Raw genomic sequence first — 15,932 nt, forward strand, 5'->3', positions numbered from 1 at the left:
TCTGCTTAACTGCCCTAGCAAATTTCTTTTAATTAATGACAAAAGTTACTGGATGCTGGGTCCAAAGTCTTTATTTTCCAGCAAACACATTTTCTCGATTAACATATCGATATATGCTGTATATAAAAATGATTCTTATTGCCAAGAAGACTCTATTTTTACCTGACTATCTTGTATTTATAATTGTGTAGTAGCTGCCACCATTTGGTTTGAGATGTACCCAATTTTACTTTGCTGTATCACAATGTGTGGCCAAATTAGAGACGAACAGGATTTTGAATATCACAGGCCAGATCATGTGTGTTTTTTAAATAAATAAAAAAGATCAAGTTATAGTGAGTTGAGAAACTTTTACCAGTCACTTAATTAGCTGCAATACATTTTACTTTTTTCCGTTACTTGTTACAGGTCTGTGAGATTTTCTATTTCTTCCTGAGTCAGTTTTGGTAGCTTGTACATTTCTAGGCATCTGTCCGTTTCACTTAGGTTATCCAATTTCTAGGTGCACAGTTGCTCATAGTTTTCTTTTACAATCTTTTAAAAAATTCTGTAAGGTTTTGAGAATGTCTCCACTTTCATTTCTATTCAGTCAATACTATTCTTGCTTCTTACCCACCCCTGCCCCCTTATCTACCTCAAGGCTGTCAACTGTGTTCATCTTTTAAAGAACAAACTTTTGGTTTTGTTGATGCTTTGTATTGTTTTTATATTATCTCCACTGTTTATCTCTGCTCTATTTTTTTCTTATTTTCTTTCTGCTAGCTTTAAGTTTGGTTTTCTTTATATAGTTCTTTGAGGAGTAGAGTTAGTTTATTGATTTGAGCCACAAAGATCTACTCTGCTCCAGTGGACTTTCTCCTGGTTAATTAAGCATTTGCTTGATTGCTGCAAGTGTTTGCGTATTCTACAGATTCCCTGTAGGTGGATTCTGAGAGTTCTAAGTTTTCAGTGTTTCCTGAGCTTCAGAGTTGCCCACTCCACTATTTTTGCTGACGCCATTTAGATCAGAAACATCTTGCATTCACTTGGAACGGACAGTCTTGCCACAAATCTATGTTAACCCTTCCATTCCCTGTTATAAGAGACCTGGACCAATGTCAGGACAATGACATATGCTAATCACACCAGGTGAGGAGAAAGTGGCCAGTATGCTGATGGCCTTGTTAAGACACATGCCCTTCCCAGGGTGAAGGAAAACTCTACCACATCAGTACGAGTTGTAGGTGTGCAGGGTAACACATTCAGATTAGTGTATCTTGCATCTCCCACCATGGTAAAGGAAGCATAAATTATATATCTGTCATCCGTAGTAATTAGCTAACAATAAAATGAACAGAAAAACATAACAAGGTGTCTTCATTACGTATCTGTTCGTGGGGATTGTGCTTATTTATGTTTCCTGGTAGCTTTAAAATAAACATCTACTAATTATGTAATAAATATTTGGAAACCAAAACTTATTTAAATTCTTAGAAAATCAACAAAGAAGAATGAGTGGGTAGGCAGAAAAATGTGGACATACAATTTTTTCTTTCTGAAGATTCTTTATCTGTAAAATAATAGTTTTATTATATTAGTTGCTTTCCAAAGTGCTCCTTGGAGTCTGGGGAGTCAATGGATGACCTCCAAGGGCCTTTGTTGGAGGAAATGAGATGTGAGGAGAGTTTCCAAGTGGGCAGATTTCCAATCCTCCCTCCAAGCATTGCTGGGAGAAGTTCCACTTTAGATGTACGTGACTTCTGTGTAAATATATATATATATATATATATATATGTATATATACACATATATATACACATATATATACATATACACATATATTTCATAAAAGAAAGGACTCTGTTACTTTAAAAACATTTTGAAAGTCAGTGTGAAAATATTTTCTTAGGATAATTCTGACTATCTGCTGTCAAAATATTAAAACACGATTATTACTTTGTTATTTTTCAAATTGCCAAGAACATTATCTGATCTTGGCCTGTGTAATGGTTGGAAAATAAACAGGAGACCAAAGTACTGGGTTGTGAGTACTCTAAAACTTTTAATAATAACATACTGCCGAGTCCTTGTAGGTTATTTTAGTTAAGTGGCAATATGCAGTAATTTCAATTTTTAAGATCTCAGAGATATTATAAGTAGGATAATAGTCATTGGGTATTTTTGAGGGTTTCTAGAAATCAACAGATAAAGAACACTGTAGCTACAGAAGCTGCCTTTCTTATAGCTACTTTGTGTTAATTTCTATCGCTTAACCAGAAAGGTAAATTTTCACTAGTTTGTACTTCTATTGGAAGAAGAAAATTGTAGTTCTATTTTTATACTAACCTACCAAACATATTATCATCACTAAATTCTTTTGGAAAGATGTTTACTAATATTTATAGGCCTAATTTTTTGCACATTTTTATTTCTGTATTTCTAGCATTTAGATGAAATTGCACATTTTTTATTTGGCTCATCAGCAAAGTTTCTATTTTTATTGATTTAGGACATTTTAAAGTTCATTTTAAAGACCAACATATTCATTGTTATGACCTCATTATGTAGGAATTAACCAAGATAAAGTCACCCTTCAAAAACGTATTTTAAAAACTATGAACCTCTACTCCTTTGCTTTCCTCTTTTCCTATATTTTGTCAAAGTCAATAGAAATTATGCCTTGGTAATGGGAGATAATTAATGCCTTTATTTAATTAGCAGTGGTACTACTTATTTCATTTTTATTTAAATTAAATGGGGTTTTTTTGTCTTTTGCTTTTGCTCTAGAGTTTGATGCTCTCGGCCATGCTCAGCTCGGACAAGAGGTGTGTCCCACTCCCACAGCTCACAGGTGCCCTTCTAACCCTAACTTCCAGGAGTTTGAAATAAAAGGGATTTGAATTCATCAATATCATGATTTCTGCTGTCTCATAGGAGTTTTAAAAATTATTGAACTTCATTGGTTTAACCTCAAATTTACTCTGAATTTTAAATATTAAGAGATTTCAAGTCTGGTTAATACTGTGATAATAGTGAATGTTGCAAAAAAAATTCTAAAGACTAACAGAATACAACACTTTAAGAATTCATGATTTGTAATTATGATAGACTTGCTAGTGTTTTTATTAGAGAGTATGTTTTAACATCTGTATCTTATGACATGAGAAAAATAATGATTTCCTGTATGTATACATTTTTATTTCCCCAATTTTCCTTCAGGAAAGTCTAAAATAGATTTCCATGGTCTAATATAGGCAATGGGCTGGGGTCAAGGGCACACCCAGAACTCCTAGAACTTGATTCAGGTTTTCTCTAAAACAGTAGATTATGCTATAAAGCATCATTGTTTTAGTAATTTTCATTTCATTTTATTCATAGCTGGGATTTATTTCCAAAATATAGCAACCCTTTACAATATAAGCAAATGGCATCTTTTTTTTTTTTCACAATGGTGTAGGTAATTCTTTTTTGCCAGAACTCCAAAGGATAGATTAGCAAAAAATAACAAATTTTCAAGATGGGGAAACTCGTTTTATGTGGAAAAATTTACTTGTAAGCCTTAGCAAGCAGTACTTACCCACTGCTGCCAAGAATACTTATCCACGTGAATCAGAGCAATGATGCGTTGAGGAGGACCAGTCCGCCTTGAGCAAGACTATTTTGCAAGGCTGTCCAGCGATCTCAGTTTAAGGATTCAAGAATGAGATATGTTTTCCAAATCATCTCAGGGAAATTAATTTTTCTCTATGTGGACTGTTTTTCCTCTGTTTGGTCAACAAGTTAAATTGGAATTTAATATACTTCCTGAGTGGGAGAAGTACTTTTCATCAATGTAGTGGATGCTGAGTTGTGGTTTTTTAGAAAAATAAAAAACCCCCACACAAAATAAAACAATGCTTGGCCTTATCAATTTAGATGTACCAAGGAGAAACATTTTTGTTTCTGTGTACGGGGTAATCCTGGAGTTGAGGTTACTAAGAAAAATTAGAGCACTGAAAAACTGAATTGTAAATAGGGTCCCTGCATTAGAATGGATTCTGTAACATTTTTGTTTTCACTTGCTATTTATTTGATGCCTTAATACATACAGGCTACACGAGTGGCTGTGTTTGAAAGGTGTGAGTAGGTGTGAGCAGAGTGGTGCTGTGTGTGTGTGTGTTTGAGAGAGAGGGGGAGGGAGAGATTAAGGCATTTCATGTTTTAGTGAGATAGCCTAGGGGATGGCCTAATTTCCTGTGTGTACAGTGCAAGGGGAACTAACTGTGGAACGAGGGAGTCACTTTTTCCATGGCCACAGCTGGACAACCAAGCTAATGCTGGCTACCAGCAGAGCTAAGCCGCGTCTCAGCCTCATCTCTCCACTACTCCGTCACTCTAAGCAATGGCTCTCAACCAATAGCAGTTTTGCCTCTCAGGACATTTGGCAATGTCTGGACACATTTCTGACTGACACAAGGTGCGTGTGCTGCTGGTAAGTGGTGGACAGAGGCCAGGGAGGCTGCTGAACCTTCTACAGTGCACGATACAAACTCCTGTGACAGAGTTATTTGGGCCAAATGTCAGCTATGTTGCGTTTGAGAAATCCTTCCCAAACAAGAAGTGCATCACACTGTTACTAACCAAGGAAAGAACAGCTAACCATTTACTCTGCTGTGAGCTTGATCAAAAACCAAGGCCTAAGTCTTTAATCCTAGTTATGTAAAATAGATCTGATTGTTTTAAAAGGTAATAGTTGGTATATATTTCTAATTTAGCTTCTCTCCTGCTTGTCCAGTTCCAAGATACTCTCGTTATTTTCGTTTCCTTCAAAGCTTTCACAGGACATCCATTTACACCTCATCGACTTATCCACTGATTTGTTTATTTGCAAAGGATTCAAAGGCAAATGCAATGTCACCTCCTTAGGAAATTCGCAGTTTGCTGGGAAACAGACATGTAAGTAAGTGCTCAGACCCAGCCTCTGACCATGAGCTCTCTGCGGGACAGAGGAAAAGCCCCTGGGGACAGTGAGAGTGGCCATAAACCTGGACAAGTCTCTGTAAACCTGGACAAGGGAGGTTTCAATTTCATGGTTCCTTTGGGCCTCCCTGGTTAGGCGATGAAGATCTGGAGGAAAATCAGTTCTGGTTGGTAGTTATTCCCCATCGTCCCTGCAGTTAGACACTGTCACAGCTCTCCGTGGGCCTGTGGCGCCCAGTCTAACACGTGGGGCCACAGGGGAAATGCGATGACGGTGGTGTAGCCCGGTCAAGCCCTCCTTCCCTCACACGGCCAAGAGCCCGCTCGAGGCCAAGTGTGGCCCCGGCTCCCCCCGCTCTCCGCTGGCTTCCCCCTGGATTGTGGCCTCACTGTTAGTTCAAGACGCCTTCTCCATCCCCACCTCCCTGTGTCTGTTCAAGCAAGGAAGAAGCGGAATGGAATGGCATGTGGGAAGACAGAGCTTTCCAGAACTGCCCATCAGGCTTCCGCTCGTGTCGCCCGCTACACTGGGCCACGCAGGCCATGTATTTGTAATGGAATTCTTGGTAGCCGCATCCCCTCGGCCACACGCTGTCACACCCTGACCCACTCCATCCTAAAATCTGTAATCCATGACTCCTACTGGCCCAGGACCAATGGGGGAGCTCCCTTGGAAGAAGGCATGGGTGGGGTGGGGTGGGAGTGGAGTGACCTTTGAGTATATCCTGTTTTTTTAAAAAACTGTCATATGGCGAGATAGTAGTAGGTTTCAGTGTCGTCGGCACCTATTCAGTCAGCCCCGAGGAACTAGAATCACCATAACTGATACATCATAGCTCCAGGCAAGAACATGTCACCCTCTTTACAAGCCGCTTAGGCAGATGCTCAGTGTGGTCCTCCCTGCCACTTGGTGGCTTAGAGCAATAGACACATATTGTCTGACAGTGTTGGAAGCTAAGTGCCCCAAACGAAGGCATCAACAGGGCCATACTCTCTGGGGGGGGGGGCGCACCCTTCCTGGCCGCTCCCTGGGTTCTGGTGGCTGCCCGCAGGCCTCGGGGTGGAGCTGCACCGCCCCGGCCTCCGCGTGCGTCTGCCTTCTCATGGTGTCCTCCCCGTGTGTCTGTGTCTAAATCTTTCTTCTTGTAAGGACCCCAGTCATTGGGTTAAGGCCCACCCTAATCCAGTATCACTTCATTTTTACTTGACTACATCTGCAAAAACCTTATCTCCAAAGAAGGTCACACCCACAGGTACCAGGGGCTAAGACCACAAATATTTTTGGATGACGCAGTTCAACCCCCAACAATATGTATGGCCAAAGCAGGCACAAGAACAGATGTGATCACCCCGACAGAGGCTGGGACTGGCGAGAGCCCTTCGGAGGCATTATACCTTGAAAGGAGAGGAAGGAAAAGGACATGGCATGGCCAACAAGACAGAGAAAATAATCCCGAAGAGTTGCTTTCTGGAAAAATCGTTGTGTAAAAGAGATTTGATCAGAGGGTTAAAAACCTTCGGAGATTTCAAGAAGCAGGAGGACTGGAGATAGACTGCAGTCACCCTTGCTAACGATGCGGAGAAGCTAGTGTGGGGACAAGTGGATAATTTAGGAGGACACTGCGGGGATCTATATTACGATGGTCGCCTGAACCAGGACAGTGGCAGTTGGGAGGGAGGGAACTGGGTCTGTTATGAAAATAAAATGCAAAGGAAGCGATGCTGGATTGGATGGAGACAGGACAAGGAGTCAAGGATGGCTTCCAGGGTTTTTCTTCAGTAAACCATGAGACCGGTTGGCATCACTGAGATAAACAGCACAGCGAGTCCACGGGGAGCTGGTGATTTCAGCCTCAAATATGTTGATGACATGCGTGTGGTATTTTCTAGCGTGCTGGTGCGAGTAAGTGTTGGAGACTCAGAAGAGGACTGGATCCAAACGCAGATAAGGGGAGTCCTCTGAAGAGACAGATGATAATTGAAACCATGAGAACGGGTGACATTTTCCAGAGAGATAGCAGACTTACAGGAGACCATAGCCAATGTCACGGAGGGATTGGAGGGAGAAGAGACCACCCCAAGGCGAGGGGGCAGAGACCTGAGTGACCAAGAGGCAGGCCAGAAAAGCGTGTGCTGAGGGAGGAGAGGGAGGCTTCACGTCAGCGGGGTTGTGAACGGCGTCAGAGGCTGAGCAGAGAACAAGTGGAGTGAGGACTGAGAGAGGAGCCCATAAACTTAGAAAAACACGAAGCATGCGTGCGTTTCCAGGGTCGCGTTGGCGCGTTAAGGGGAGCAGGGGGCAGATTAAGTGGGGCTCTTGGCCGCAGAGACCTCTTCAGTCATTTGACCTCGGAGGAGAGGAGAGTGGCACAAGGGAAATGACTGAGTGGAAAGTGCAATTCATTGGCATAAGTGCAAGGTACCCAGGAACTCGTGCCTTTAGAATATCACGGGGGATCCCGACGAAGGGGGGACTCAGGGAGAGGGGAGCGAAGGTGGTTAAGCCTGTTCCCTGAGAAGACGGGGCGGTGGGGGGAGAGGAGCCCTCCGAGGGCGGGCTAGTCCCCTCTCTACAGGACGGAAGGAGGGAGGGAGGACGGTGTTGAGCAGAGAGCAGGGAGGCCCTGAGAACAGCCCCCACATAGGGCGGCAGGGAAGGCCCCTACGGGGGGCATTAGCCCCCTGCCCGGCCTGCTGCTTGCACGCGCCTGGCTTACAGGGAACTCAGTGCCTGTTTCCTCGGCCCCCGCCTTGTCTTTGGACGTCCTGTGCTGTCGGTGTCACCCCGAGGAGCTTTCTTTTCTGCTGCTCCCCATCCCTCCCTCGGGACGCTCCCTGACAGCTGTCACCTCACCGGAAGCCACTCGGCCTTCTTTCCCCGGGGGAAGGGGCCAGGGAGCTCTTGCCAGGGCCCGGAGACTGCCGCTGACCGTCCTGCCAGCACGACCGAAACCAAAGCTTTTGACAGACAGTTTCTACATCATGATTTGTATTCTCAAATATTCTATTACATGTTTGTTTTCTTTTTTTGCAGGGGGAATCTAATAAAAGTCAGATCGGGCCAATGACATTCCCTTTTGTTTCTGGAATCTTGGCACAGAGACACCTTCTTTTGTCATTTTATTTTATTCTTTCTATTGCTTTACAAGCTATGACTATTGCTATTAAACGCTGAGCTGACTTGCGGCGAGGGGCCGGGCTGTCCCCCTTGGCGCTCGGGTGCAGGTCCGCAGGGCGTAGGCCAGGCGGGGCTGAGCAGCTTTAGGGCACCCCAAGTGCCTCCCTCGGGCACCGCCGGTCGCACAGGGCGCTGGGGCTTTGCTTCTGATACAACCTTACAGCCAATGGGAATCTTCTTCCAGTCAGTGCGGAGTGGCCTTGAGGCTGGAAATAATCCTGTTGGCCAGGCCCCCGGAGCCACACAGATGAGAAAGCGATGCAGGAAACTCTGTTGTTTACACGTGTCTGTAACGCTGAGCCGCTGACGCAGCCCCGAGAGCCCAGAGGGTAAGATGCTTAGTAACCTTGTGGTTTTCTGTTCAATTCTTATATTTTCCTGCCGGGCAGAGCGTGTGTTGTTCTCAGAGCAAAGGGGAGGCCAGTGGCTTGTAAGATGCAGAACAAAACCACTGCAGGTCTGGGAAGAGAGGAGTTTCTTCTTAAGACGGACTTGACTTCTTGCCTCCCTCTCCCGCTTTCCCACTGTCGGTGTTATTTATCCTGACAGCTTGTCATACGTTTCCTGTCTGTAAAAAATAACTGTGTACCAAACAAAACTCAGGGAAGGGTTTCAGCTCTAGGTTCAGACAGGACTAGGACATGTTGATGTAAAACCTTGTTTTGCAGTTCCCAGGGGGGGCGAGTTGCTGTGTTTGACGTAACCTATATTCTGAGAGTAAAAAAAATAAAAGTAAAATTGTTATGTAAGCCTTCTTGTTTTGTGCTCCATGCATTTGGAGTAATTTTCATTTTGCTGGTCCTCCTGCTGAGCGCCAGTCATTGTTAGCAGAAAAGTATACTTCAGACTTAGCACCGATTCTGATTTCTTTATGTAAGTTGCCTGGGGGTGTGTGGAGGAAATAGGGACATAGCAGAAAAGAATGAAATCCTGTACATGATAAAAAAGGAAGTGTGCGCTTAACTATAGAGAAAGTAATTACAGAGCCACTGGGAAGTGTTCGTGTTTCCTGCAAAAATAAATTATGAAATGAATGTTGACTCGGTAAGTCTATTACATAGAAATATAAGGAATATATATTTAAAAATATAACTAGAAACATGTGCAAGTAGCATATGGCACTGAGATACACATGGTGTTTCTTGATAATCTCATTTATGTCAACACCAGTTTTTCTGTTTTCTAAAATCATGGGAATACACTTTTGCTAATATTTTTGTGGGATGGGGGATTTTTTTGACTTTGATTGAATGTTTTGCTATTAATCATTGTATCGTCAAATATCCTCACGTATACATGAAATGTTTTTGAATTCTGACTTTTATCTATATTTTTACCTAAGAATTTGATTAGAAAGAAATATTGAAAAGCTAGTGATACAATATGTATATGTTTTGTGATTTTGAAATTTGATTTAAAAATCGATGCATCTATTAGAATGATATTTATAAAATGCTTTATGTGAATTATTTTCTTTTTCAAAACCTTAAAATATAGTTTTCTCGTGAAATAGCAGATCATATAATGGTCTCCCTTTTCCATTCTACCCTTGTTTTCACTGGGTTCAGTCTTTGCTTGATCACTGGAACAGAGCCCCTTGGTGCCTCACGGTGGGTGCAGCCCTGATATTTATGATGGTTTCGTCTAATTATTAGAGCTGCAAATGTAACAATAATAACTCCTTAAAATTGAAAACGATCTCAGGCCACTTCTGGTTGAAGAAGCCCCTGTCTCTTATGCTGGTATTACAAGGTCAGTTGAGTTCTCCCGTAGTGCCAACACCTTCCCAAGTTCCCTCTGTAGGAAGATTTTAGAGAAGCCTTGAAGGGAAAGTCCAGTTTCTGCGCTGAGTCATGAGGAATCGGTGGAACCTGATAGTTGCTGAATAGCACAAAGACTCTTTTGCTTGGTAGAAGTAGTTGGAGCAAAGGGTTTGAGGAGTGAATTAATATGAAGCAGGGCAGGGGTGGGCCATCTGCCCCATTGGAGCAGGAAACATACAGCTTTGTGAGTAGCAGACCTCGTGCCCAATAGATAGAGTGGACTAAGTTGTGGGGCATCTAAAATTCACAGAGGAATTTTGAAGACATAGAGTCTTTGTTTCCCTTTTCTCCTGTCCCTCTTCCTCCTCCTCCTCTTCCTTCATCATCACCATCATCACCATCATCATCACCATCATCATCACCATCACCATCACCATTATCACAATCATCACAATTAACACCATCATCATCACTATCATCACCATCATCACCATCAACACCATCAACACCATCATCACCATCAACACCATCATTACCATCACCACCACCATCATCATCATCACTATCCTGCCAACAGAGTGATGTTTCCTACATGCAGGATAACTTACATACATATCTGCGAGTTTGAAAGCTGTGTAGTAAAATGAACTTCGTTTTACATATTATCTTCATTTTACACATGAAGGAGTCTGAGGTTCAGACATGTGAGATGATTTATTTAAAGCTGCAGATAGAGTAAGTGCTGGAGCCAGGATTCCAAGCCATGTCTTTCTGGCTCCAAAGCTATGTCTGCTACGCTGCACTGGTATCTTAGGAATGTCAGTCTGGCAGAAGCTAAGCGAGAGGGTTTGGAATGGGCGTAGGGTAAGAAAGTGCAGGGAGGAGGCGGCGAAAACACAGGCCAAAGATCAACCCCAACATCTGCAAATCCATGCTAATCACAATTCTCTTAGGTGGTCCACTCCCCTTTGGGAAAAGAAACAAGAAACTGATACTGAAAATAAGCAGTGTTTGCATTTAAATTGGCTGCTCCCATAATCAGTTCTTATGCTTTCCTCTTTTATTTTCATGAATATTGTATTCAAAAAAGGTATCTTGAGATTTCTCAGAAGAAATGTCATCACTGATTTTCATCGAGTATTAGTTACTCACAGATAAATTGCATGAGGGGACTGGAAATTATACTGGGAACACATTGGCTTCTTTTGTTTCTTTTTGATGTGTGATATGCCTGAATGCTTAGTGACCGCAGCTTCTTAATACTATGGAAAGACTCCATGATTATCAAAGAAAAGTATCATCTCAATTTTTATTCCAGTGGGTGAAGAGCATATATAACGTTTATGCTGCTAATAGACAGTGTCTAGTATGGTATCTCCACAGTAAAAAGAACAGAACTTACTGGCAACCAATTGATGTGTCTGTTTCACATCGATGTTTCTCTCTCTCCTCCTTTCCACTCTCTCTAAAAAAAAAAAAAAAAAAAAAAAATCAATGGGAAAAAATACAAGCTGTCTTGTAAACTGTTTTTTAAATTGATTTTTGGAAAGAGAGGAAGGGGAGGGAGGGAGAGAGAGAAACATTGGTGCAAGAAGCAAAGGCCAATTGGCTGCCTCTTGCACGCCCCCTAACGGGGATGGAGCCTGCAACCTGGGCAGGTGCCCTGACCAGGAATGGAACTGACGACCTTTAGTTGCACAGGATGAAGCCCAACCACCTGAGCCACACAGGCCAGGGCTGTCTTCTAAATTTTTGATGTGAGACTAAAATAAATTTGACCTAATAGTGCAGACAGATGGGAGAAATTTCAGTATTAATGGAGTTAGAGCAGGGACACTACCTTAGAGGCAGGCTTCTTACAGAAAGCCAGGGCCGGCCCCTAGCTGACAGCAGAGCTCTGCTTCTAGATCTCACATCAGCATCCTCACTGCAGGTGGGCACTCTTGTCCACTCCTTGCTCTAAGGTGTATTATTGGGTAGGGTGTGCATTTCATAAATTAATGAAAATGACACATTCCAGAAAGCTAGATGTTTATCAGAAGTATAAACAATGCAGAGGCCAACTTCCTATCCTAACTTCTCAGCCTCGGGAAACCCCGGGTTCTCTTGTGGAGTGGGTACACATGGTCTTTGCTCTCTAACCCGCATCCATTTCCCACAGTGTTTCAAAAACATTTGTGGCCAAGTACGTGTAAATATTTGTCTTTTGTAGCTAGAGATGTTCACCCCGTGTGTGTGTGTGGTCACGCGCGCCTGATGTAGGTACATGGAAGAGCGAGGCTCCTGATCACGATTCAGATGGAAGTTAACCTCGCTGAAAACTTTTGCTAGGGTCATTTTAAAAGCTTATCACCATCCAGTTTTTAAAAGTCACCTTCTTTAACAGAATCTGGCCCGTTTAGTAGAACTTGTCACACTTGCCCCATGGGAGAAGGGAATGGCTCTAGGTCACTGGCTCCTGCAGGGGTGCTCCTTCAGCAGTGAGCGTCTGCTGTGTCTCAGCCACTGGACTAGCCACGGGAACAGAGACACGAACAAACGAAAGTTCCTGCCTCCATCAGGCATACCCTCTAGCTGGTGAAGCGATAGATCCCACCAATTCTACAGCGGTGCATATGGAGCAATGGTAAGCGCTCGGAGAAAGGTAGGCTAGGAGGGAATGGAGACTGACATCCCTCTGCTATAATCAGAGACTCCCCCTGTCAGTTGGATGGAAGGAAGGAATCTGCCATGAGGAATCTTAGGGGAGAAAGTTAGAGGCACAGGGAATACACGCTAAGGTCTCCAGTGAGGACAGTGCTGTCCCTTCAAGGAATGGCCAGAGGCCGGCAGCTGCAAGGAACGAGCCAGGCAGAGGCAGGTCTGCTCTGCAGCTAATCCAGCTGCAGTTTCAGGATCATCTTTTACTTAAGAGATTCCCACACCCCAACTGTGTGAACCCCAGGTTTAGGGATCCTAGATCCTGGAGGAAGGTTTGGAGAAGGAGCCCGTGTCCAGGTCATGAGACCCTCGTAGGACAGTCATCACTTTCTCTTTCATTCTGAATCTGATAGAAAGTCATTTAAGCGTTTTGATCCTGGAAGTGGCATAATAAGTTGAGTTTTACAAGGGTTACTCAGGCTATGTTGTAAAGAACACACTGAAGTAGAGAAAGGTAGAAGCTGGGAGGCCCATTAAAGTACAATAACCCAGGCAAAAGATAAGGCGGTTCCAAGTAGATACTAGAGATGAAGCCGCTGAGACTGTGAACATGCTCCCTGCCCCCCCCCCCCCCCCCCGACAGAATCCCCCACCACACTGATGGGCAGCGGGAAAGAAGGACTCAAGGATGACCTCTAGGCGCGACCTGAGAGCCTGGAAAGATGGAACAGCCACTTACTGAACTGACAGGGAAGGCAGCGAGAGGAGCAGTTCAGACGGGGCGGGCAGTGCTCAAGGATTGGTTTTTGCACCTTTGAAATTTAAGGCGCCGATTAAATACTGACGCGGTGATTAAGCTGGCAGCTGGACACACGAGTCCAGGCTAAAGGAAGATCTCAGACTGGAGGAAAAATCAGCACCCAGGCGGCTTTGGAGGCAAAGGCCTGGGTGGTTCAGAGGTGTCACCCCCGGGAAGAGGGGAGGTGAGCCGAGCAGGGCTGGGGGCAGACTGAGAGGCCGGCAGCAGGGCAGGAGGGGCCCGGGGCCAGGGGCCTCTCAGAAGCCGAGCAGATGACTGAGCCTATCATTGCCCCAAACACACTGAGCATATTTTTAAAAACTCAAAACCTAGTTTTCTATTTCTGTAAAAATCTCTATGAAGGAGACAACGTAAATGCTTTTGGATGCTCTAGAGTAGAGCTGTTCAATAGAAATATCATTCAAGCAACATTCACAATTTAAAGTTACATTGAAAAGTTTAAAAACTTGTGAAATTAATTTTAATAATATATTTTACTTAACCCAGTTTATTGAAGATATGATAATTCCAGTATCATCAATATAAAATGATCAATGAGCTATTTTCACTTTTCTTTTCCTTACTGCCCCTAATTTTCACATATGGTGCATCTCAATTCAGGCTACTCTCATTTCAAGAGCTCAAGAGCTCCACCTGGCTGGTGACAAGCATATTGTACAGCACAGGGAGCAATACTCCGGGACGTAAATAATTACCAAGTATTCTCAGAGCCACCATAGGTCATCTTTACGGCTTAGATTTATCTCCTTGTAGTAAATGAAGGTTTGTGTCTGAGTGACTTCCCAAGGAACAGGATTACCCCAGGTTTTCTGATTCTGACCCAGAGTGGTCTGGGTTTCACTGCACCATTCTGATGTTCTCTTGACATATTTACTTTATCTTGTTACTGAGAAGTACGAAAAATATGATGACCTGTGGAAATCACTGATAACCAGCATGCTCTCTCCTTGATGTAATGTAAGAAAACCTAATTGGTGTCAAACAGGCAATGATGAAACCCGATTCTAGGAATCCACACATTTCGTAGTATTTTTTAAAAAATAAATTAAATGAAAGATACAAATCTGGGAGGGTGGTGAGTTTAATCTGGTCTTCAACTCTGCAGTTTTCCTTGTGTGTCTTACATTTTCTATTTTTAGGGACTGGAAAGCCAGCTCTTTTGAGAAATATAAACACTATCTATTCACTTCCTGTTAGTTTGAAATTTTTAATCCAATTCCTTTACTTGCCTCTACTAAGGAAATACGACCCCATGCTTACAATAAAAACAAACAGATGAAAACTGATTCCACATCAATTAGCAATTGGGTTAAGATCTCTGCTTTAGTTAAATTGCTTTTCTTTTTAGTGTTTTTTTCCTCTAATGCCAAAGGACAACACCTAGAAATAACAACACTTAAAAAGATGATTGGAGAAGCTGGGAGACTGCGTTTAAACAAATTACTAAACATTTTGTCTAAGATGACAAAGTGTCGACAGGACAAAATTCTCACTAGAGAATTTTGTAGAGTAACTGATGGTCAAATCAAATCTAACATTTACAGTTTTAAATATTTCATGTCTTATTTCTTATAAATGAAATTTTCCCAGTGAAATCAAGATTTTGGATCTTTGGAAATTTTCCCAGTGAAATCACGATTTTGGATCTTATTATTATATGAAGTAGCTTAAGTATTGCACAACCACCGTAATTGTTTTTCTGGGGAAGGTACTTTTCTCCAAATAATATATCTGAGAACTGATTACTTGTCTTATTTTGCATCCAGATTAAAATAATTAGAATGAAATATAGGATTGATATTATTTTAATCTTAGAAGAGTCCATAGAAATATAATGGCTATAAATCTAATGCCAGTGACTGAGATAAGAAGCCATCCTTCTGTCTAAGCATCACCGTAATCCCGATCAGCTGCTGTTCTGATCATTTGTGGTGACATGTATGTATAGATTAATGTTTCTCCTAATATTACAAAGTCTAAGAATGTTCAGTTTTGAACAATTCCATTTTTTCTCTTTTGCTTTTTCTACAGTATTTTATTTGTTTTTCTGAATATTAAAATGTTCCTTAGCAAGAGAAAACAATTGATTTAATATCCTTATGGTATTTTAAATGAATGCAGTATTATAAATGAGTATACTTTTAATTACGCACAAATCAAATTTGCATATTTCTTTTATATTTTTTCATTGATGTCGTAGAGGTACAATACACTTTTGAAAGTTACGCTGTTTCTACTCTGAGGTTGGCAGCCTTGTGATTTCAAAGTAAATTAATCATGTTGCTTTAAGAAAAAACCCCACCATAATTATGAAACTTGGGTAGGTCCATGTTCACTAATAATTTTATTTTCTCAACGTCTTCTGCAATGCATGTTTAAAGGCACGTAATTCAAGGACTCGGTCCGACCTGCAGTCGTTTTCGGAGTCCAACGACTTCGGTGAACTCCTGAGTGTTGCGCTCTGAGCCCATTGCCATGGCTGGGTGGAGGCAGCCCGTTTCCTGTTTAAAATATTTTTGAGAGCTTTTCTAAAGTTCATTTCGCTCTCGGCCCAGGGCTTTCTCATAAAGCCTGAAGAGCTGAACACGTGTAA

General features: G+C 42.4%; 1 protein-coding gene across 1 annotated transcript in view; it reads left to right on the forward strand.

The window, feature by feature from the left end:
* Positions 1-8,308: 8,308 nt before the first annotated feature.
* The window catches only part of CCDC102B (coiled-coil domain containing 102B), a 100,397-nt gene continuing 92,773 nt past the window's right edge, over positions 8,309-15,932 (forward strand). Inside the window, exon 1 of the mRNA XM_016211996.2 lies at positions 8,309-8,445. Coding sequence (XP_016067482.2) covers positions 8,375-8,445 — 71 coding nt within the window. The 5' untranslated portion in view covers positions 8,309-8,374. The remainder of the gene's footprint in view (positions 8,446-15,932) is intronic.

This window comes from Miniopterus natalensis, chromosome 7 (genome assembly GCF_054644295.1).
Source record: "Miniopterus natalensis isolate mMinNat1 chromosome 7, mMinNat1.hap1, whole genome shotgun sequence".
Lineage (NCBI taxonomy): Eukaryota > Metazoa > Chordata > Mammalia > Chiroptera > Miniopteridae > Miniopterus > Miniopterus natalensis.